The following is a 24,353-nucleotide window of genomic DNA, read 5'->3' as shown; positions in this document are numbered from 1 at the left end:
CACATTTCGGAAATGGCGTCATTATAAATTGGCAATAATTCGTTAATCCTTTGAAAGGTGTGTTACATGTTAAATCCAATGTTAGATTTGATAAAAAGTAAATTACAGTTCCTAAATTACGACTAGACAATACAGTAATGAAACTAAAGGTGACTTCCGGTTTCAAAATGCTGGCAAAAAAGTCAAAAATTTCAATTTTTATACTTTCAAGCAATTTCAAAAGGGATGTAAGTCCTTTAAAGATGTGTTATAGGTATAATCCAATGTAATGTATGATAAAACGTTAAAAACAGTTCCTAAGTAAGACAAAACAACACATAAATGAAGAAAATAGTGATTTCCGGTTCCAACATGGATGCAGATATAGAGAAAATATTTTTATAATTTCCATCAACTTAACAAATGATAAGACTCTTTGTTAAATTTAAATGCCTAGTTTGGTTAGAAAGACAGGTTGCTTATCTTATAATTATCTGACAGTTGCCTCTACAACAACCCGTAGAATGAAGGCCAGAACGTTAGCATTTACAGTTACCAACACAGCTGTTTTTTTGCGTCCGCATTTCAAAAGTTCCTGACACAAGGATGCAACGGCAGTCACAGAAGTCCATTTCGGTTTCCAACTGTCATTGATTCTTTCTTTCATTCAACCCAAGTTTTCACGACTTGGTACATATACCTGTCGAATACATGAATCAGGCACAGCCCAAACAACTCCTCCTTGATTTACTTCTCTTTTCATGTACTCTGGAAAAGAACCTATTGTACGCGGAATTGCATCACAATGCCGCTGTTTCCTGGCAAACAATTCACATCGTCCCTTGCTTCAGACTTAAGTAAAAAGAAAAACATCCTTTACGTCTGAAAAACCTTCCATTGTTAGCCAAGATGACCTCTTCCCTTTCCCACGACAATTCGACAAAGTGTCACTAAATGTATGGACGAAAGGAAGAGCAGCTACACAAGGACCAAACGCATTTTATATGTCACGTACAGGAAGCCATCAAATGTCTGTATTCCTTTTATAATCTATCCACAATGTGTTCTACCTAGTTTTGCGATTGCTTCAATTCTTGATACTATAATATTACATCCGTGTCAGTACTACCTCAAATTACATTTTACAACACTTTTTATAATCATGCCGAACATGGACAAACATTCGTGTATCTGCTTCGTCATGATTACAAGGGGTAGATAGGAAGTCTCCTGATTGAAATTGCAAAGAATATTTTGACCATGAGTAACATACACATTTTTACTAGTCTCTTAAGAAGCTATTTTGTCAGCAAGAAACTTGAACAATTCGTTGTCATCTACACAGAGAAAACTACTCCAAACCCTTGGTGTTCTACCAGAACCAACACCTTTCCATCTGCCACAAAAACCTTTGTCACAGTCTTTAAATTATTCATTTAGTAAACATCAAATACAATGTCTACTCTTGAATACTTATCGATGCAAGAGTTTATGTAAGGCAGTATGACATCATTTGCATAATCATCAAATATTTTTGCACAACTTTGTGACCTGGAATTTACCATTGCTGCCCCACCAACGATAAATGCGTCAGAATTTGGATCAGAAAATCGCAGAATATTTCAAGTAAACCCATTTGCAGCGATTTAATACCATTATTTCAAGAAACATCCAGAGATAAAGACGGAGAAGTTTGGTTTTTATGGATAAAGAAATATTCCAAGTAAAACTGTCTACTGTGACAAGAAATGAAAAATATATCGCAATCACTTTTAAGGTTCTCTAGCTTTGTTTTTGACAAAGACGTTTCCAGTTTCAATTTGCGGCCAAAATAAGAAGTTTTTATTTTTTATTTGGTAATAAAAAGCAGGTTCTCCTTTGTTTTGCATTTGCTTCAAAAGAGCTTCGTATTGTTTGCACCAATATCTTGGAGTTTATTTACATATCTTATTTACCTGTTTAGCAATTTCCTAAATGCTGTAGATTTTTTTACAAATCTGACAACTCTTCTATAAATGAATTTCCAAACTGGTTCATCACTTTACAAAGTCTTTAAAGTTGTTTTAAGACATCTTTTTGTGTTTTTGTAGATTCTTCATTAGGTCGTTCAACTGTTATAGAATGAACCAAACCACAAGACCTTTCAAATTCATCTTTTAAAAAACTGACTCCTGGTGCAGCTACCATCCATTTGTCTAAATGGGATCTTCGATTATTCCTATGGCACCAACATCGCCCTTCACAATTGCGTTATTCTGTTTTTGTGCCTGATCAATTGTGTTATAAGAAAGAAATTTGCTGGTCTTACGTACAGTGAAATTATCATTTTCATTGTCACCTGTGGGTGATGTACGGAAAGGGAAGTCATATCTTGGAGATAGGTCGGTAACGATCGAGCATAATTTACACGATCAAGACCTAAAACAATACGTTATCATGCTTTATACGGACTGTTTGTAAAGTACGAAATCTCACAAATGAAATGAGCATAATACCAAAATCAGAAAAAGTTCTTAATTTATGATTGAACGCCAATAATTAAACTGTGATCGAGATTACTCTATACACCAGTCTTTTAAATCATTGAACGTCACAGAGTCATGACATAATTATACATTCTGAGTTTAGCTTTCATAATCCGAAATTAACAGTTCAAGCAAAATACATGCAGTTGTCTGATGCGCCTGTCTAGTCCTACGTACATTTGAACATATATAAAACGAATACGCCGTTCTTGGTGTTGCAAAATTGGCTTCAGTAAGCAGTTATCAAAGGTACCAGGATTATAATTTAGTACGCCAGACGCGCGTTTCGTCTACATAAGACTCATCAGTGACGCTCAAATCAAAAATATTTATAAACCCAAACTAGTACAAAGTTGAAGAGCATTGAGGATCCAAAATTCCAAAAAGTTGTGCCAAATACGGCTAAGGTAATCTAAGACAACATGTCCAACCCCTACATGCATCACGCAATATAACACCCAGAGTTTTATAACAAGTCATTTCAATGTGCAATCCACCAAACATGACGATAAACTTATCTTTTCCGTAAAAATCAGGCCATTCCCAGTGAATGTGCTGAGGCATTTCCAAAAGGTGCTAATCTGAAATTACAATTGATGTTTTTCCGGGATTCACCTTATCCATCGAATACCCGAGAATTGCCTGGTAGTGCATACAAATCGCTCTTGATGTCTATAAATAGTTTACACATGCGCAAAAAAAGTTAAATACATGTGTATCATAACCTTGGTAAATGTTATTAAACCAATTCATAATATCATTAGAAATCCAAAATCCCTAAATATATAGTAAATAGTTAAAATGTTTTTTGAAAGAATTTGTAACATTTTCGCTCATGCGCAAATACTGGATATTTCAAATATTCACTTTTAATAAATATGTGATGAACGGAAGGTAGCCGCCAAACCGGATAATTGGTTTTTACTAAAAGAAGTTCAAAGAAAAGTTTTCGAGAAAAATCAGTATTTTCAAACTGAAGAAAACAGCCATTTTAGAAAATGGCCGTGGCCATCTTGAACAAAATATTTTTTTTTAATGGCCAGCAGTTATTTCTTAAAAAGAATATAATAATGATGCTTTGAGGTAATTTTCATGCTTGTATCATCATTTGCACAATTCCCTCGATTTTGCTTGCTAATATCTTCCACTAATATAAAAAAGTAAAATAACAAAAATACCGAACTCGGGGAAAAAGCTCAGAACGGAAAGTTCCTAATCTTGGAACAGTCAATATACATGTTCCTGTCCTAATCAAATGGGAAAAACTCAAACACATCAAACGATGGATAACAACTGTCATATTCCTGACTTGGTACAGACATTTTCATATGTAAAAAATAGTTGATCAAACTATTTTCGTAAATTTTAAAACATAATGCAGCAATACTTTTTGAGACATAAATGAATGCAGTTTTCAACTCCGTACCTTATTTTTGCTTTATTATTATTATTATTATTATTATTATTATTATTATTATTGTAATTTTGTATTACAGTCTTTGATGATTGTTTTGTAGAAAAAACTGACGTCGACTGACAACATTTGAATCCTGACCAAGTGTTTTATTTGATAGCAACACTCATAAGTCTTATGTAGACGAAACGTGTGTCTAGTTTTTTTTTTGATTAAAACTTAGTATATTTGACGATACGTTTGATAAAGCAGGCCTTTGCCATTATGTTTGATCATGAGAAAAAAAGGGTGGGTCACACAGTTTGAAGTTAACAATAGACAAGTTCAATACTGTACCAAATAAATCCAATCTTTCATCTCTTACACATATACTTTTTTTTCAAATCTTCTAGGTTCAGACAAACTTTTCCATATATACATGTAATATATGCAAATGTTAATTTATATTCTGACGCTCTTTAAAATACTATCACAGTGAATGAAACTTCATTTATCTATTCTATTCAACTATTGAACAGGGACTTGGTTTGAAGTCCATTTTTTCACTTTTGGAAACACCATCGACATTTAATATTTAACATTAAAAAAAATGACTCAAGGCGGTACATAGTTTATGTATTATAGCAGTTCTGATAAAGTCTATATGCTAATGAATATTTACAAGATTAACGAATATGAAAACATAAAACAAAATTTTGGATAAATGCTAAAATAGGACAATGAAACATACACTTAGTATGTCCTTTAAAAAAGTAAAATATAAGTTTAAAATTTACCAGTTGAACCTTTAATATCATTTTGTAATTGAAGGCAGTGTTAAAATGTTAAAATATTTCACGTTAATGATTTAAATAATGTAACTGATGAGAGCAGAAGATATACAGCTACGTATGAAAGTTTTAAAAGTATTACGTTAAACCATATTACAGCTACCAGTTATAAAAGTAACATAAACATAAAAGGATAGTGCAAAAGATACAGATTGTATAGACAGGTAATTACATATAGACAGGAACCTTTTTAAAAACTTGAACATTACAAATAAGACAATGCGTTATTTCTGCACCACATTCTATGCAACACACAAGATGTCCACATGGCAAGAAAACTAGATTTACTTGACGCTGACCACATATTTTGCAGATTGTTCTGTCTCTCATTTCTCTATTCTGAAGAGTCAATGCTCCAACATCTGCAACAAAACAATATGTGTATGTGTATATTTACTATCTCTCATTTTACGATTATCAATTAATATAAATATGAGTAAAACAAGTTATAATTAGTTATCATATACTTAGACTAAATAACATATGATTTTTACTGTATGTTAATAGCATTAAATTAACGTAAATTCCATATGTTTTCGAATTGGTGCTTAGCGGGCTGATATGAAAAGTTTATCACATGCTTCGATTGTTATCACATGCCTTTCCGTAACGTTATCACATGGCATTCCGGTGATACTCTGCAAATTCCGGAAAATACACCTCAATGCTACGTTTTCAGTGAAAAACATTACGAAATAGTATACAAAACAATTATTTAGATACTGAAAAGTATATTGTGTAAAATAATAACAAAAAAAAAATAAAAATAAAAAAACAAACAAACAAATTATTAAACAAATGCATTCTTTATAAGTTTCAAACATAATCTAGAAAGTTACTTTGAAAAGGTTGACTTTTCCAAACCGTGTTCACTATGTATATTGTTTTTTTTTTGAGGGGTTTGTCGAATCGTCCATATTAAAAAAAATTTCTCCTCTGTTGAGGCATATGGTAGAAAGATTTGATATCGAATGTACTAAATTTGGGTCCGACGTCCGTGAACTTTTCAATCTTTCAACTTCTATTTGGGAACCACGTAAAAGGATCAATATATGATCTGTTATTTTTCTCCATTGTTGAAGCATATGATAAAAAGATCATAACATGTCATTTTTCATATCGCATGTATTATCAGCCCTCGGTCAATATCAGCCCTCGAGCCATGCGGCTTGAACCTAGGGCTGATAATACATGCGATATGAAAAATGCCATGTAATAATCTGATATTATCAAACGTACCAGGATTATAATTTAGTACGCCAGCACAGGCACTTGTCTCAGGAAAAAAATCCTATATACCCTTATATAAAGGTATATAGGATTTTTTTTTCTGAGACGAGTGCCTGTGTACGCCAGACGCGCGTTTCGTCTACATAAGACTCATCAGTGACGCTAATATCAAAATATTTATAAAGCTAAACAAGTACAAAGTTGAACAGCATTGAGGATCCAAAATTTAAAAAAAGTTGTGCCAAATACGGCTAAGGTAATCATTGCCTTAGATGAGAAAATTTCTTAGTTATAACACATTATATGTTCCCATCTATTTAGTGTCCAAACTGATATTCGTGAATAATTAACCATACATGTTATAAACGTTTTGTTTACAAAGTAAATACTGTGGACTCATTATTATTCTAATATGACATGCTTCTTGTAAACATGTAAACAAAACACTGATAAAGTTCTCGATATATATATGCTTAACTCCGACATGTCCATAATAATGGCTGTTAAAATATACCTCCCACGTAAATTCACATGTATCGATCGTAACCTAAGTGCAAACGCTATGTCGATTTCGCTGTGTTAAAAATTACAGCTAAAAAAGCCTATAGAACCTTTATTCTAATTCTGAGGAACCTCGAACTGTAATGTTAAAAAAACACAAATTTTATATAAGATTGTAAGCATACTTTGGAAATACCACGAAATTAAATAGCCACGAAAATGCAAGATTTTCATAATTTACAAAAATTGACACCCACAAAAAAATAGATCCACAGTAATATCTAGAAAATCGGAAAGATTGATAATATAAATGTTGAGGACCGTATGCGTATTTGGACTGTACCAGTACGGTCTGGACCGTATGCATACTTTTTCAAAATACTCATACGGTCGGACCTTACGCGTACCGTCTGACTGATATTAAGAAGTTGTTCAAGTGTATTAGATACAAATGCATATAACAGATCAACATAACTTAGCTCTCAAATTAATATAAAAAGTTCCAATTGTAATTGAAATAAAAACTTTATATTTTAACTATTTAAAAAAATCACGCTATTCAAATCTGTTAAGTTTTTAGCATGTCGATCAGTAATACATTAATTGAATTATGATCACTGAAATTGAAGAATTCGGAAGTAAACATAATGTGGGAGGACAAATGTTTTAAAATATTTAGCAACTTTACATAAAAAAATGCAAATGCAAAGGAACATGCATGAAGTGCAAACCTGAAAATGTAAAAACATAATACGTTACTTGTTGTAGCAAGTGTCATCTTAATTGGGCGGAAGTACCAAAATAAGATTCAATATACAATTAAACAAATATTTAATTTCAAATGTTCGTTTGTTCATTTTTTCCATCTCATTGTAATAATAACAATTTGTAAAACTTAAAATAAAGATTGTGATAAATGTTTGTTTAAATTAAACCTATATGATCCAATAACATGTATGGTAAACTTGTAGAGTACCATACACGTATACTCATACGGTTCGACCGTACGTATATGGGTGGACCGTACGTCTGGAACATAAACATCCTACACATATTCCTTCATTTATTACTTTTTGATCGTGTTGATTAAACACTATTACTCTGACTCAAATTTTTTTACTTTCATTCAATAACGATTACATGTGATTTCTTTTTTTTACACATTTTTTTCTCATGCTTTATTTTAACAACTATATATAACGTTTAGACAGAGTCAATTTATTGTACCTGAAAATAGAGGTAAACAATGTTTTACCTGCTAAAATAATTGAAAAAAATATGAAATTCAGAGAAATATAAAACATCAAAATTTCGTAAATACGTTTTTCATAATTCATTCACTTAATATGATACCATCCTGAAATGCTTAACAACAATCAGAATGTAATACTTACCTGCAGATACCTTATATATGTCATTTTTTTCTACAATTGAAGTTCGAAAAAAAATTGTAGAAAACTTTTTTTGGCTTAAGTATAAGTAAATAAAGACGACTTTCGGAACATATCAGTTAGTCAGCATTATAACAACACAGAGAGTACTGTTAGAGTACAACATTTGGACATGTGGTTTTGTAAGCATTATGCCATGGCCAGAATCATTCATTTTCTGCAGAACTTACAATCCAACGAAGGTCAGTTCTGCTGCATTCTAGACCGTGTGAATTGATTCTTAAAATAAAATGATTAGATTAAAAAAAACAGCAAAAAGGCATGATCCTTCAATATTTGGCTTTCTTTAAAAAACTGGAGAATATTATTTATGTACAGCCATATCAGTTAACACTACAGAGGTTCAAAGGTTAAGATCGTTGTCGATTGGGGAAATATCTCAAAACACCTTCATCTTAAAATGGATTTCATACCTAAGTTGTTGACCATGTCTGTATGTCCACTAGCCTGTGACGACTGTACTTCTAATATTGCTTGAACAAGTGACTCTAAATTTATTTCCGCTGGATTTCCTGTAGAATTGATATAACAACTATGTAACACTTTTAAAGAATAAACAATTACTTTCAAATTTCTATCTTTTACCCTGAAAATAGTTGGTAAGATATATTTTTTTAAGATTAGCCGGAAAAATATTTAATACTAAGATTAAGAAATATATTTCCCTCATACAAAGCCCTGATGCCCTGTCCAGTTTCGGCTTTATTTTTGTTCTATTTTGCTTATAATAGCTCTTAATTTTTGTAAAAAAAATATAAATTTTCGATGTCATCTGAATAGTTATCAAAGGTACCAGGATTATAATTTAGTACGCTAGTCGCGTTTCGTCTTCACAAGCCTTATCAGTGACGCTCATATCAAAATATTTATAAAGCCAAACAAGTACAAAATTGAAGAGCAATGAGGATCCAAAATTCCCAAAAGTTGTGCCAAAATTGCTAAGGTAATCTATGCCTGGGATAAGAAAATCATTAGTTTTTCAAAAAAATCAAAGAAACAGGAAATTGATAAAAATGACCACATTATTGATATTTATGTCAACACAGAAGTGTTGACTACTGGGCTGAACCATTACTGAAGAGACAAACATATCTGATGCAATAAACTTGGCACCGTTACCAATATTAGGACGATGGAATTTGATAATCTATGCCATTATTAAATTAAATTTTATACAAACAATTTAAATATTTGAATGCATCTTTGATTGTGTGCAAATATCATACTAAAATTTTATAAAAACCTTTTGGAATGATTTCTCACCTAACGTTTTCATGGCCTCGCTGACTGTAAGTTGGTCGAATCCCATTAGGACTGCTTCTAGTTGCGCTGATGATACAGGACTAGCTGCATGAGCTAACGATGAGGCTGATGCCACTGTTTGGTCCGTTGACACTGAAACATATTCAATAAGTTAATATATATGTTACTGATAAGAAGATATTGCTACAATTCAAAATAAAATTATGAAAACATATGAAAGGGGGATCAAGTTTCATCAGAATGTAAATATATCACTATAATATTTATATAGAAAACGTATTTATATTGCCTTTCAAATGTTTCGATTTGAGTCCATGCTAAATACAGAAAAAGCTCCCCAGACACATATATACGTTATAAAGTGGATTTCCATCAATTCGGAGTGATAATGATGGCCTTTTCGTGTCAAAATGCAACCGAAAGTTAAAACAAAGTAATGTGGTGATAATTCGTGACACAAAAATACTATTCGCAAAGAAAAAGATACGTTTTTGTTTACAGTTTTTTTGTAGCATCAAAGTCACGATTTCCCCTCTCAAATAGAATACAAACTTGTGTCTAACTGAAAGCCCAAGACGTTCTCTGCATTGTATTGAGCAGAATTTCTTGATTTGTGTCAACAAGTTTACCCATGTGCCATGAGTAATACTGCTTCGGAGTAATATCAACAAATCTGAACTGTATCTGGCATATAATATATGAACAAATATATGGTTATGAATGCAAAAATAAAGCACATGTTTTATGTATGTATCTTGAAAATGAACTGTTTTAAGTATTTGTCATAATCATGTATTATAGTATAGCATATCTAACTATATTTCAATACGTCAGTCCAAGACATTAATTAGGCTTCAATAGGTTTTCTGAGTATATCATGACAGGAATCGAAAAAACTTACAAAACAGACAAAAGCAGATACATTTTAGTAGAGCATACATGTGGAGTATATTTCTCCTAGTTGATACGATATTGCAATGGTAGTGGTTCCAATCATGACTTTCTTTGATGAGTGTTATTAAGAATACGGTCGCTACAGGTGGGGTTCGTGTTGCTTGGTCTTAAGTATTCTATGCTGTGTCTTGTGTGCTATTGTTTGTCTGTTTGTCTTCTTCTTTTTTGGCCATGGCGTTATGTTTTTTTTTGGTCTGTGAGTTTGACTGTCCTCGTGGTATCTTTCAAATGGCAAATGGCAAATTTGAGCAATAGTAGAACCTTATTGCTTTATTAAATATTGACTGTATTTTAGTTGATCTTATTATTATTTTAGTTCTAGTGTCATTGATGAAGTTTGCAAGTTTGTAGTACAGAGTTGTAACCGTTGTATTATAAGTGAGTTTATTTATCAGTTTTAAAATCTATAACAAAAATCGATTTAGAAGATACATATGGCGATACCAAACAAATTCAACGGAATCACACGAGGTCAAAAAGGAGCAAGACCGGTTGTGCTGACAGGGTAACCTACTCCTATACATGCATCTCATGTCAACATATCCTAGTCAGGAATACGATTCAATCATTAAAATTACAGATTAAACAACAAGTACGGTATCTAAATATATACTATATGCCAACCAAAACATGTCGTTAATGAGTAGAGACAAAAAATGTTATATTAGTTAACTAACTCAAAATGGAGACCGTAACAAACTCTGTCAGAATCGTTTTTGTGTAAGGAGCAGTGAACAGTCACGAACGTTTCATTTTAAATGAGACTTGAAACGCCATAATATGAACAAATCGGGTGTTAATTGATGTCAACATAATGGAATTTTATGCAACTGTCATACAAGTGAGAGATTTAGCTAGATATACAACCAGTACAATCCAACATTTTCCATATAAGAAAATGACAGTATACTAAGTTAGAAATATGCCAGTTGATTTTCATTCGTTTGGTGTTTTTGAGCTTTTGAGTTTGCCAGTTGTTCCATTTTGAACTTTTCTTTGAGTTCAATAATTTTGTTATTTTACTTTTTACTGCCAAGAATATGAAAATTGAAATTATCCCGTTGTCAGAGATGCTAGTATCACATATGGATGGACATGGATACTCCACTGTTGTAATAGCAATCACGTCTTATTTTTGATGATTGAAACATTACCGAAAGCGTCTTATCACCATAGGTTTGCTTAAAGGAGTAACACAGCGGTTCTTTCTTGTTGTTGGTGTTGCACAAACTTGAATATTCTGTGTAGTATTTTTTGTCAAATTGTTTGGTCTTTTCGTGGTTTGTTTTTGTGTATGTGTTGGTTTATTTGTTGGAAATAAAGTTTTTTTTACAGTGATTAACGTAGTTTATTCATTATGAGTCGTTTCAATATCAACTCGTGGCCAGCTCTCACCATTTATCATAAGGCAGAAAGATATATATCAAAACGTTCCTATAATAATATTCGATTGTATCGGAGATCATTTCTGCAGTGAACCGCTTGTAACTATCTATCAGGAATATGACAGTTGTTTTCAATTCGTTTGATGTGATTAAGCGTTTGATTTTGTACTTTAATAAGTTTCCGTTTTATTGGCATGGTAAAGCTGATAAATTCTGTTTTCGTTTTGTTATTATTCGGTCATGATGTAACTACTGTTTGCAAACATAATTTCATTATATTTGGAAATGTACAAAGACCTGCTATATCTAAACATTGCAAATAAAACAATACTTGCTGCAAATGAAAATGATATTTAAAAAATGGACGAAATTAAACATTTTCTTTCCTTCTATAAATTATATCATTAAAATATTCTGAACATTTTTTTGCCATCAACAAAGTGATCATAAAATAAGAGTAGTACTACTTTTGATTGTTTTTCTGTTGACAGTGAAATGTAAATTCAAGCAAAATACAACAACTGAGCAAAGTGAAAAGCATGGAATAAAGCATAAGCATGAAAAATTAGTCCAGTCAAACACGATGTGAAATTAGAAAGAAGCCTACACCAGGAACATGGGTTATATTTCTAAATTATTGTGTACACCATTCTAAGGCTAAAGGGAAAATTGTCTTTATAATTAACATTATCAATAATTCTGAAGTACTAATCAAAGCGCTGTAAGCGCTGAACGCAGTTAAGAGGAGGGGTAGGGGGACTCCCCCTATATTTTATTTAATTAGTTATATTGACCCATACATGAATATATATTGTTTAGGGGTGGGGATCTCGACCGTTTCGTAAGTTCCCAAACAGGAGGGGGTGGGTCACCCCATGGACTCCCCTTATATTTCATTTGATTAGTTATATATATAGTCCCATACATGAATGTATCTGGTTGAGAGGTGGGGATCTCATCCGTTTCGAAGTTATCAAACAGGAGGGGGTAGAGTGGCCCAAAGGACGCCACCTATATATCATATGATTTGCCTACATTCAGGTAGTTATTTGTGAAAATAAAGTAAGAATCTTCCAGCTACTTTAACTGACCCTTCAAAATTGAGAAAAAAAAATACCCCTTCAAAATTGCAGTAATATGTTTACACTTTAAAAGCATCTTACATGCATTATCACCATTTATCACTGATAAAAAAAAATTATACTGTGACCAGGAACATATATAATGTTAGATATACTGTTCCCAGGTGTCACATTGTATTGGATTTTGACATTAAAATTTGTCAAAAGTAATCTTGAGTTTCTGTTTAAAATATTTTCTGCTTTTTCTTTCTTTTACATATGTCTTTTGGTTTTCAATTCTAGTGTTTATATTCATTTACCATGCATAGATGTATTTTGTCACCTGCCTGGATTCGCCAAAAACCCGGAATTACCCTTATCCGCTTCCGGAATCGGATCCGAAATTGTAATTGTCTTTTCACGGCAGCCATTGTCATTGTGTTCCAATGTTGTTTTTGTCAGTCAGATACGATTTTACTCGTATTAACACATTTTTTGTCGGCGATTTTCTGTATATAGCTAGCGATTGAACAAAATTGACATCGCTGTCATGAATAATAATGATTAAAATAAGTTTTCAGATCGTTTATTTGGAGACTTTGGCGAAAAGGTTTGCAAAGCTATTTTTATTTTCTTTCAAGTGGAACTGAGACTACTATAACTGTGATATAGTTGTCTCAGAGTGGAAGGCCCGTCGGGCGTGGCTAGTAATCAAGTCGAAAGTGGAAGGTCGCGGACCTCGGACCACCGCTAATTTGAACCCCTGCCTCCAAATTGAAAAGATACGAATTTCGTCTTCTAATTGGAAATTGCCGCCAACAGCATGAACAGTTGAACTTATTATATAATAGACTACTGACGTAGTTGTACTACGTATTGACGACAAACAATATTCCTACGACTTTTGCCATTTGGGAAATCTAAACTACTTGTCTTAAAAGATTTTCGGCGATTAGGGAGCTACCATTTGATTTTTATGGGGGGGCTAGGATGAAATTTGAAAAAAATAGGCAGGACAGGAGTTTTGAGTAAAAAAAAAAGGCAGGATGAGACACTTTGCAAAAAAAAAAAGGCAGGATGACAATTAAGGTAAAAAAAGGCAGGATAAACTAATAAAAAAAAAGGCAGGACCGAATAGAGTGAAAAATAAAAAGGCAGGACAGAGATTACAACTAAAAAAAAATGCAGGACAATATTTTTCATCCTAGCCCCCCCCATAAAAATCAAATGGTAGCTCCCTTAAATATTTCGTACAATTGTTTTTTGACATCTAAGCCAAAAGCAAAGGCGATAATAAACTACATAAGAATTCCTAATGAGCACTACTTCCTATGTGCAACTTCAAAAGTTTTGGGTGATTCGACGATCATTTAAGATTTTTCTAGTCATATTTTTTGTAATCCAGAATTAAAAGTATTAAAAAAATGTTCAATTAGTTATATATAGCATAGTAGCCAGCTAGATAATAACAATGGCCAGTATTTTAGCATTTATTGGGTAGACCACAAATCTAGGGTGCTCGCATAATGCAGATTAACTGCATAAAAATACCTTTCGGAAAATTCATTCTCACGAATTTCACGAACAAACATCCCTAAATTTTAATGACCCATTATGTGCTTATCTTTGTGAGATATGACTTTAAGCCTAGAAGTTTATCTACAATGATCCCAGCCTATTCACTCTGACGTTCGAAAACCAACATCTCCAACATAAAAAAAACCCCACTTATCTCCATATCTCCGATCTTAATTGAAAAAGAATTCCACTTTTCTTGCGGAAAGTCGATGGCAATCTCTGGGTTCTCTGTCTTCCTCCTTCAACAAAATCGGCATTATGAAATAACTAAGAGTGATGAAAATTGTGCTTAGCATCAACAAGCAATCAATCAACTAATGTGAAGTCTAAAGAAATTAAGTGCTACTTATGACACTTCAATATTTCTATTTGAACAACAAGCACTTGTCTCAGAACTCCCCCCTCCCTACATACCTTATTATATTTCTGAGACAAGTGCCTGTGAATTGAACATGTTATTAACAGATGCAATACTAAACTATGTAGAGAGAAGAAGGTTATTGATTATAACTTCAGAGAGAAATGTGAGATGTACATGAAGGACAGTTATTTGAACTCTGTTGTTATATAAGTATATCAGAACAACTCACCATTTTGCAATGGAGTTCCTTGCTGGACATGCTGAAACAAAAATATTTCTGGTTTTATTTTTTTATTGGAAAATGTATTTACTCTCAATCAACATTACTATATTGTATCAAAAGAATACTATCTTTATTCGAACATACAATAAATATTGCACAAAATAAACATTACATGGTTAAAGTTATAGATAAAAATACTGATAAACAGGTAATCAGCTAGTCTGTTATAGGGTAAAATATTTTCCCCATATCACCATTTTGTCTTTCATATACATGCTTTATATATGTAAAGCTAAAAACAAATTCATCTATAAATAACCTCAAGTTTTCTTTTCATAATTTATTTCATATAATTTGAAACCCCATTTTTAAAAATCTTAAAAATCTTTGATTTTTTATATAGTTTATGAAAGAAAAAGGCTTATTTAGTCCTAGATCACAGGCACTTGTTTCTGTCAATGCATGGTTTACTTTCCACACCCGTACAAAAAATCAATACATGTATATCTATAGTTTTTAATTTCTGTGTCATTTGGTTTCTTGTGGAGAGTTGTCTCATTGGCAGTCATACCACATCTTCTTTTTCATATTATACAGTGTTCTCCCCAGAAATTTTGGATAGCATCACATTTTGCGTAAAAAAAAATTAACTGTATTTTTTTTAATGTCATTTGTCGCGTCGCGTTGATGCTCTATTTCCTTTATATGTTTTAGTTTATATTGTTCAATTCATAACTGAGAACACAATTAAACTATAACAACAAAAACAGTTGTTTCAGTTTATGTTTTCTTTATTCATTTATAGTTAAAGAATTATTTTTTTTCCTCTTGTGCCAAATAAAAATAACTATGTGCTTTCAGTTACCCAACACATAAGTCAAATGAATGAATGGTTCATTATAGTGCAAACTGTATATATACAAAACTAAATATCTATTACACAAAATTAACTATTTTTTATATTATATTAAGTAAAGATAAAGTAGCAAAAAATATATCAATTTAAAAACTTTTTTTTATCATGTTTATGAAATTCATTGTTTCATGGCACTCAATGAATTAGTCCCTGTTGTTTCTTATCTTTACATCAAAATGATATGTATTTTTAACAAAGTTATCTAACAAATAGTCTATTAATGCGTAGTTTTCTCTATTGGTATATTTTTTTCTTTCTACTGTCCGTCTGTTGTCATTATCGTGAAAATGCGGATTTTTGTCATATCTGGTCCGGTTCCGATCCGTAGGTTACATAAAAATGTGCAATGGCGGCCGTAGAAAAATTTACGAAAATGAGTCCGAGAATAAACATTGTTTGACAAGAGATTGTGAATGAATAAGACGCTTTTAATGCATTAAATGCATTAAACATAAACTTAAGCCAATTATGATCACTTTTTAAAGAAGTATAAAACTTATTTTAGCTCAAAACCAAAATTCTCGCTCTCGTATTACCGGAAGAGAAAGAAAGTATTTTTTGGAGAGTTGCACAAATAAACGACCTTTAAAAAAAAAAATCGTTTTAATCTTTGAAATTTCGTAATACAAAACAGATTTCGAATTGATTTTGTGATTGCATTTTTCCATGTCGAAATTGGTGATTGCAGACACGTGGTATTAGTCATGTCACGAGTGTCAGCTTGGGATATTCGCATCCAAACAGTTATCACCCTGAGGGCAATTAACACCTGGCTATTTAATCTCTTAATTGTCTTTAGTGTCCACTTAAAGGGATTACAATTAAAGGTGATATAATTTTATGATCATAATCGATAATAGATGAAAGTTCAAAATTGAGGACAAGTAAAATAGCATCTTCAAAATAATAATAGCGTCGCGGGAATAATTATAGCGTCGCGGGAATTATTATAGCATAACGGTGAAAAAATATAGCGTCGCGGTACCGCAACGCTAAAACGGCCTGGGGAGAACACTGTTATATTAAATGTATGGAAAATCTATAGAGAATCCCCCCCCCCCCCCCTAAAAAAATTCAATTGATAGTATCTCAAAACTAAGAGCTTGAAACTATCATTTTTTTCTACTTTATATCTTTTGAAAAGGTTGTTACACGGGGGAGTGAACATTCTTAAAGCTCATCTTAAAATATCTTCCCAAAATTAAAAGGATCCTTTCTTTCTTTAAACTTTTACACAGATGTTTTTTTGTATCCACATTATTCTTGAAAAAGCTTGACATGCACATACACTATTGCATATTGAGATTCTACAAGTTAATAAATGCCAAATAATACAAATTGTCAATATAAAAATACTGATAAACAATCATATGAAAGTTCAACAAACATAACAAATAATTCATTAAGTCAGCGATTCACAAAACACATTAATTAGGTGTAAGGACTCAAAAAAAAAAACCTCTTGCTATTGTTCAGACTCTAGAATTAAGAGGACATTGCTGATAAGTGAGAAATAGGATAACTGATGGTCATTGAATAATAATGAATTATCATGCATATAAGTTTTCACATTACAGCCAATTTCAATGAGTATGTAGTTAAAGGTATTATCTTTGGTTAGCTTGCTTGCTAGCTGAACCGTGAAGTCATTGATAGGTTAGGTAAACGACCCTACCTTTAGAATAGACTTGTACGACAGAAAACCAATTGATCTGTCTGTTAGATTATGCTACTTCAAAAGGAGGATAGTATACCTGGCCTAATAATGACTTCACAGTTCAGCTTACAGGCAAGCTACCCAAAGATGTTACCTTTCGCTACACACTCAATGGAATCCGCTGTAAATGTTTCCTAGATTTACATGTATGATGCTTGGTCCATATTGAAATATATGAAAGTTCAAAACAATGAAACAAAAGAATAAGATACATCTTGTTTACTTATCTCACAAGTAAAAATCTTCTTCAACGTTCCATTCTCATTTTTAAAATGCAACATGTACATGTACAAGCAAAAACTGAGATAGTGGCGCACATTTATAAAATCAAAGCCTTAAGAATAAACAGGTAAAATGCTTTCTTTTATTTACTTCACAAAGTTGCATTGCCCTTTACCACATTAAATGTCTTAAAAATTGCTTATGAAATTGCAAACATCTATATTTTAAATTTTTCACACCTGTTGAATTCTTTCTACAAATTCTTTCCCTTTTGATGCCACTAACCACTGACATTGTGGAAAACTTTTAGCATGTTCTACAATTGGAATGTCATTTGCTTCCCACTCAGACAGCATCCCTCCACACCAAAAACATTTTGCCTTGTCCCCTTGACCTGCAAAAAAACCAGCATTTTTAAAATTTCAATATATATGCCAAAGCAGTTTTGCTTAAACATTGTTAAATAACATTAATAATGACATAAATTTAACAGAAATTTGGACAATTCGCTATTTTTGTGGGCTAAAGACATGATTGTATCTGCTTTCCGATTAATAATTAAACAAAAAATGCTAAAAATAAATTGAGAATGTGTTGATTGGACACAGATGATGCCCCTGCTTGCATATAACATTATAAAGAGACATAACTCAAGAACAGTAAACCACAACCATAATTTGAACTTGATCTTAGTATATTGTGGTTATAACTACTAATAAGCATTGTGTATAAGTTTCATAAAATTTGGTTGAGGCATTAGCTCAGGTTCAGGAGTTTGTAATTCAGTGCTTGTCCTTTTTTGCTGTGTTACATGTTTGTTTTTCGTTCATTATTTTGTTCATAAATCAGGCCGTTTAGATTTCTTGTTTGAATTGTTTTACATTTGTCATTTCAGGGCCTCTTAATAGCTGACTCTGATGTATGGGCTTTGCAGTGATATAGTCATGATAGTTGTTAATTTCCTTGTCATTTGGTCTCTTATGAAGATTTGTTTAATTGGCAACCATACAACATCTTCTTTTTTTGGGGGGGACTAAGTTAACACTTCACGCCTTTCATGGCATGTCTGGTGCAGTGGGGTCATAAAACAAACATGAGAAACTGAACCAAAATTTTACCTAAGTAAAACAACCCTGCTTCTGCTAAATCATCAGGCTTTTGCCTCATTTGTGGTGGCCACCCAGTAAAACTTGATTTTCTTGTAGATAAGTCTCTATATGCTGCAAATTTGCATGGAGATTTCATCATAGGACACTGTGGAAAGTTTCTCTTATGTTCTGTTAAAATGTTATCATTCGGCTCCCAGTTGCTCAATATTCCCGCACAATATACACATTGTACACGATCACCATTACCGGGACCAAGAAAATAAAATCCTTGGTTCACAAGTTCATCAATAGACAAGAAATTTTTTTCAGGAGGCCATCCATTTTGAAATGTTTCTCTCCGTAATTTTGAGTCATTCCTAAGGGGTGCTAATCTGTTCCGTGGATGATCCATGGCAGCCAAGGATCACATCTATTTCCTTAGCATGATTTGGACCATTACATTATTCTTTTACTTGACATGCTTGAACCTAAATTTAAAGAAAACAACATATTATATTTATCATGTTTAGCAATTTATTGGATAATTGAAAATGTTGAATCATTCCCATTTAAACAAATTTTCCCGTACTTTTTAATACTAAATTTTCATTAGACAACATATGCATTGACGTCCTTAACTGTACTGCTTTGATTTGTGCGCTTGGCATTGTCAAACTCTTGAGATATCTATGATATCTTAAACGGTATAATCTGTAAGTATCTGTCATCCAAATTTCTTATTAAAATAAACACGTCTTACTTACAAAAATGTACCATCATGACCATGCTTAGTCTTACAGAAGCAATTAAAAAAGAATAAGAAAATATATGTGACATGTTTTAAGAACTAAAATAAATGTATGGTATGGGTCTGTCATCACGTTGTATTCATAAATCTGGAATTGCTTTGGTGTACGGTAGCTATTGTTTATTAGAATGTAGGACAGAAAGTCACAGAGAAAAAGTCACGGACATTAAAAGTCACAGGACAAAAAGTCACAATATATTTTTTCTGATTATTTTCTTTGAATAAAACGCTTATTTCTATAATTTTTTTTTGTATTTTTCTTGAACTATTGAATATAAACCAGCTTTGTAAACAAAATTTATCAAAAAGATATATCAAAGATGATCAAATGATTGTTAAATGGCAAGGCTATTTAATTTTTTTTCTCTGAGGAAGGTGTCCCAGAAAAAAAAATAAAATAGCCTTGCCAGACGTCATAATTAATTGGACTAGCATGACTTGTGTACAAATGTATGTGTGCAGATCAACCTTTTAGAAAGTTGTTTTGTTTGGTTTAGGTTTAATTAAACAGTTCATGTTTGCCAAGTGCAAAGTTGGTTGGTACCTCAGGGACAATAAACTTACTATAACCCTCATAACAAGTTAATCATGTTAATAGGTGTATACTGTTACGAATTATAGTTATCCCCTACCATTGTAAACTCGTATGCACGTCAACTTGTACCACAAAAAAAACCTTGTATCAATGCAAACTCATACCACTGCTAACTTGTACCAACTTATTTAAATGCATTTAAATGGTGTTTAATGATGAATATATATATACTTTACTTTCACTCAATACCTCTTAAATCTTTAAAATGTATATATAATTTGAAAGTATAATGACCAATTTGTAGCAAAACCTACTTTATGAGGAAAGTGAGCTTTCAGATAACTCATGTCAGCTTGTGTTTTGATACATGTAATCAGTCATTTTCATTTTTTGAATAATTCAAGCCCTTTCCGTGTCCGATTTTCTCCAACAAGAGGGCTTGAACTCCTTATGATCATTGGCCGCATCGCCTGCTCTCTGTGAGAGAGAGCCAATCGGCAGCGATGAGGATAATGAGTCTGCGCAACTGTCTTGTAATTGTCTTACCAAACACGTGTGTTCAATTAACACAAATCCGATAATAATTAATTAACATCAATTAACATCAATTAACATCAGTTTACATCATTTAACATCAATTAACATCCGGAACTCCTCCTTCTTTAGCTGCCAATTTAAATCAAAATTCCCGTATTGCATAGCGGTTTAAATTTTCCGGTTGACGGTCTTGATTGAGGAAGACGTTCAGGCGTTAATGAAGCCTTCGTAGATCAGCGGAATATAATGACTGAATTATTCGGGTTATGATTAAACAAGTTGATTAGTTAATAATCAACCAATAATCACACCATCAAAGGAATGTAATATATTAATTAGCAGGGTAATTAAGAATAGTGCCTAAGTTTGATATAAAATCCAGTATAAAATTCAGGTAATTCAACTTTATTTCTATGAAGTTTACAAAAAAAAAACAACATAAAACATTCGTATTTTTTAATATATTTTTAATGGTACCAGCTTGCACATGTTGCAGTTTTAGAAGTTCTGAATGGTACGACTTCCCAGTGGTACAAATTAACATTGGGTACGAGTTAACTTTTTTGGTACGAGTTAACATGGTTCGAGTTTTCTGTGGTACAAGTTAACTTGCTTCCACTGTTACTAACTCAAATTGCTGGAGGTGTGCCTAAGAATGCAGAAGATAGATAAAAGAGATGCAATGTATATGCATGTCGATTGCATGTTCAAAACATTGTACCTCAAAGTGCCTTTCTCATTATATGCTATTGATATTCTCAGATCTGCAGTGACATCACAACATGTAACTGACCAATCAATGATTAGCATAAATTTGCAATGATTTGTGTTATGTAAACAATGTTGAGAGGTGATGCGGATAAGAATCCTCTAGATTTTCCATAGACTTTAATGCAAATTAATTTAATTGATATATATCGTTACCAGTTGAATATAGTAATTTTACTCTTTTAATATTGTTAAAGACATTATATATAGATGATATAAGAAATGGTATTTATTGCACCAATGTAATGATTATTCTTGACCTGTTTTTTAAATGTGATCTTATCTTGTTTATACAAGTTCTTACAAGTTATGTCCGGGAGAAGGCCACATTGATTACAACGTACATGTACCTGTTTTACGTCGGTATGTTGGCTCAAAGCGATGCAAAAGCTATCATAGCCATATTTATAATTCAAGAGCTATCTGCACGCTGATGATGTTACCTTGGCTTCTTATGCCAGTTATCTTTCCAAGAAATATTATAAAAAATAATAACAGGAAGTGAATGAAGAAAATCCAGTAAGTCCGGAAAGGTACCGTATTTATTCCGGTATTTCAGGAATAAAAGCATTACAAGCATTAGCCTTTCAAAAAGGGCTAGTCGACTCTTTGCTGATGAAAATGGAAAGTGCTCTCGCTTTGTAGATTAATTCATTTACTAGAATAGCCACGTGCATCAATCAACAAATTTTACCACACACATGAGGTCACACATTATGAAGTAGTATATATCGTTTAACGTTGTTGTTTACGAAACTCCAGAAGATTCGACTATTTATAGATAAAAGTTACCTGTTTACCAATATCATGAATATGCATGATTAATGACCAGGCAAAATCTAATTTCTAAAATAGAGAGGACAAATCCGATACTCTTCTTTATATACAGAAAAACATCAACTGGTTGATGATTACTTTCCGGCGCATGCCTGGTTTAACAATATTGTTAATGAGGCCCCTCATGGGGGGGTCCTAGTAATCACATAATCACCATTTTTTTGCCAATATAATCACATAATCATTAAATATTTGCTTATCTTTAGTAATCAAATAATCATAAACTTAAAATACAGTCCTAGGTAATCAAATAATCATGAAATATTTGGCTTAATAATCAAATAATCATTAAAAAAACGGCCAAGTAATCACATAATCAAAAACCCCATGAGGGCCCTCGTTAATGATTAAAAATATATATTTTTGATTTCTTAATAATTTTTCAATTTTTATATAATACAAATGTATATGTAAGTAATATTTTTCAATTTTTATTTTTAATTTTTGGTATAAGATAAAACAAGATACATTAAACATGTAGGTGTTTGTAAGTGTCAAGGAGCATCTCTCTAGTGAGTTTCTCCTTGAAGCACTCAGTAGTGGTGCTGCAGGCTATTGGTTCTGGTAATTTGTTCCAGTCTTTTATAGTTTGGCAGAAAAATGAAAATTTGTTACTGTCTTTGCTGCATCGAATTTGTCGGTATGTTTGTTCGTGGCTAGACCTGGTGTTTGAATGGCTTCTTAATATGTCTGTATGTGGTATGGCAATTTTGTTGTTTGTTATTCTATGGAACATATTTAATCTGCTTTTGAGTCTCCTTTCTTGTAATGTTGGCCAGTGAAGTGTGTTAATCATGTTTGTTACACTTTCAGTATATTTGTAGTTTGAGCATACATATCTCGCTGCACGTCTTTGAACTTTTTCTATGGAGTTAATGTTCTCTGTTGTGTAAGGGTCCCAGACAGTGCAGCAGTATTCAAGTTTTGGTCTAATAAGGGCTTGGTATGCTCGGTCTTTGATGGTTACTGAGTTTATTTTTAAGTTTCTTCTGATGAATCCAAGGGTCTTATTTGCTTTAGATGTCATGTTCTGAATGTGTTTGTTCCATTTTAAATTTGATGAAATAGTTATACCTAAATATTTTGCATTTTCAACTGACTCAAGAATGTGACCGTGCATGTTGTAATAAAAATGGATAGGTGTTTTCTTTGTGGTCACTCTAAGAATGTTGCATTTATCAGGGTGGAACTGCATTAGCCAGTCTTGTTCCCATTTGATTGCCCCTTCTAGGTCTTCCTGGAGTTTAAGGCAATCTGATGGTGATTTTATCTGTCGGTAAATGATGCTATCGTCAGCAAAGAGCCTGATTTGACTATGATGTAAGTAGTCAGGTAAGTCATTGATATATATCAAAAATAGTATTGGACCTAAAACAGTGCCCTGAGGAACACCTGATGTAACTGGTATGTTGTCAGAGGAATGGTTTTCTAGCATAACTGTTTGTGTACGATTTGAAAGGAAAGATTTTATCCAGTTTGCGGCTTGATCTGATACACCGAAAAATTTAAGTTTATATAGTAAACGGTTGTGTGGAACCTTGTCAAAGGCTTTTGCGAAATCCATGATGATTAAATCGGTTTGTATGTTACGGGATTGAGGGACATTTACTAGGTTTGGGTTGTCCTAACCAATCAATAAACTTTGATTATTCACGTCTCCTAATATCTTCCAATCAGGTAGCAAGAAAAATTCACGCACTGACTGTCCATCGTTCAATTCTTAATCTCGACTCATAGGAGTCGATAACAACTGATAGCTTTTCTAAAAAGCTAGCCGTTTCATAGCAAATGCAATTTAAATGCATATTTATGAATAGTATTACAAAAAAATAAACAAGAAATACTTATAATACGATTTCCCTATTTCTTTTTTGTGGGGGAATCACACGCAGTTGTCTTCAATTTTTTTCCCATATTTACCTTCATATGATATAAAGCAAGGAATTGTATATTTAAAAGGAATGGAAACGCGGCTCGAGATCAATCGGAATACCCGCAAAGCACCCGCAGGGCTATAAACCATGTCTGTCTCGACGGAAGTATGATGAATAATATAAAGAATCATGACGGAGGTCCATTTCCTGTCATATAGATAGGTCTTTAAAATTCACGGGGTCATCTTGCTTGGGAAGATATTAAGGAGAGAGAAACCCAAAATAAAGAATAAACT

At 32.5% G+C, this 24,353-nt stretch overlaps 1 protein-coding gene across 3 annotated transcripts; it reads right to left on the bottom strand.

Annotated features, from left to right (window-relative positions):
* Window positions 1-4,512: 4,512 nt before the first annotated feature.
* Window positions 4,513-21,915, bottom strand: LOC143047599 (putative inhibitor of apoptosis). Of its 3 annotated transcripts, none has more exons than XM_076220729.1 (7): window positions 21,790-21,915; window positions 18,729-19,186; window positions 17,850-18,004; window positions 14,762-14,792; window positions 9,194-9,325; window positions 8,344-8,442; window positions 4,513-5,110 (listed from the first exon to the last, which is right to left on the bottom strand). In XM_076220729.1, exons 2-7 carry the CDS (start codon window positions 19,108-19,110, stop codon window positions 4,917-4,919), a joined length of 993 nt encoding a protein of 330 aa, XP_076076844.1. In that variant the 5' UTR covers window positions 19,111-19,186; window positions 21,790-21,915; the 3' UTR covers window positions 4,513-4,916. The 3 variants fall into 3 exon arrangements, with proteins under 3 accessions (XP_076076844.1, XP_076076842.1, XP_076076843.1); XM_076220727.1 differs by having other exon boundaries at window positions 21,697-21,857; XM_076220728.1 differs by having other exon boundaries at window positions 21,651-21,855.
* Between the last annotated feature and the right edge of the window lie 2,438 nt (window positions 21,916-24,353).

Source organism: Mytilus galloprovincialis, chromosome 10, assembly GCF_965363235.1.
Source record: "Mytilus galloprovincialis chromosome 10, xbMytGall1.hap1.1, whole genome shotgun sequence".
Taxonomy (NCBI): domain Eukaryota; kingdom Metazoa; phylum Mollusca; class Bivalvia; order Mytilida; family Mytilidae; genus Mytilus; species Mytilus galloprovincialis.
The sequence above is the reverse complement of the archived record's forward strand: the minus strand, read 5'-3'. Positions and strand labels throughout refer to the sequence as shown.

Excerpts from the sequence above, each read along its gene's own strand:
- LOC143047599 (XM_076220729.1), bottom strand. The coding sequence starts at position 19,110 with ATGGATCATCCACGGAACAGATTAGCACCCCTTAGGAATGACTCAAAA. Across the intron at positions 14,793-17,849 it reads TTGTAGAAAGAATTCAACAG|CATGTCCAGCAAGGAACTCC; the intron begins GTGTGAAAAATT and ends TTTTTGTTTCAG. Across the intron at positions 5,111-8,343 it reads AGACATGGTCAACAACTTAG|ATGTTGGAGCATTGACTCTT; the intron begins GTATGAAATCCA and ends GTTTTGTTGCAG.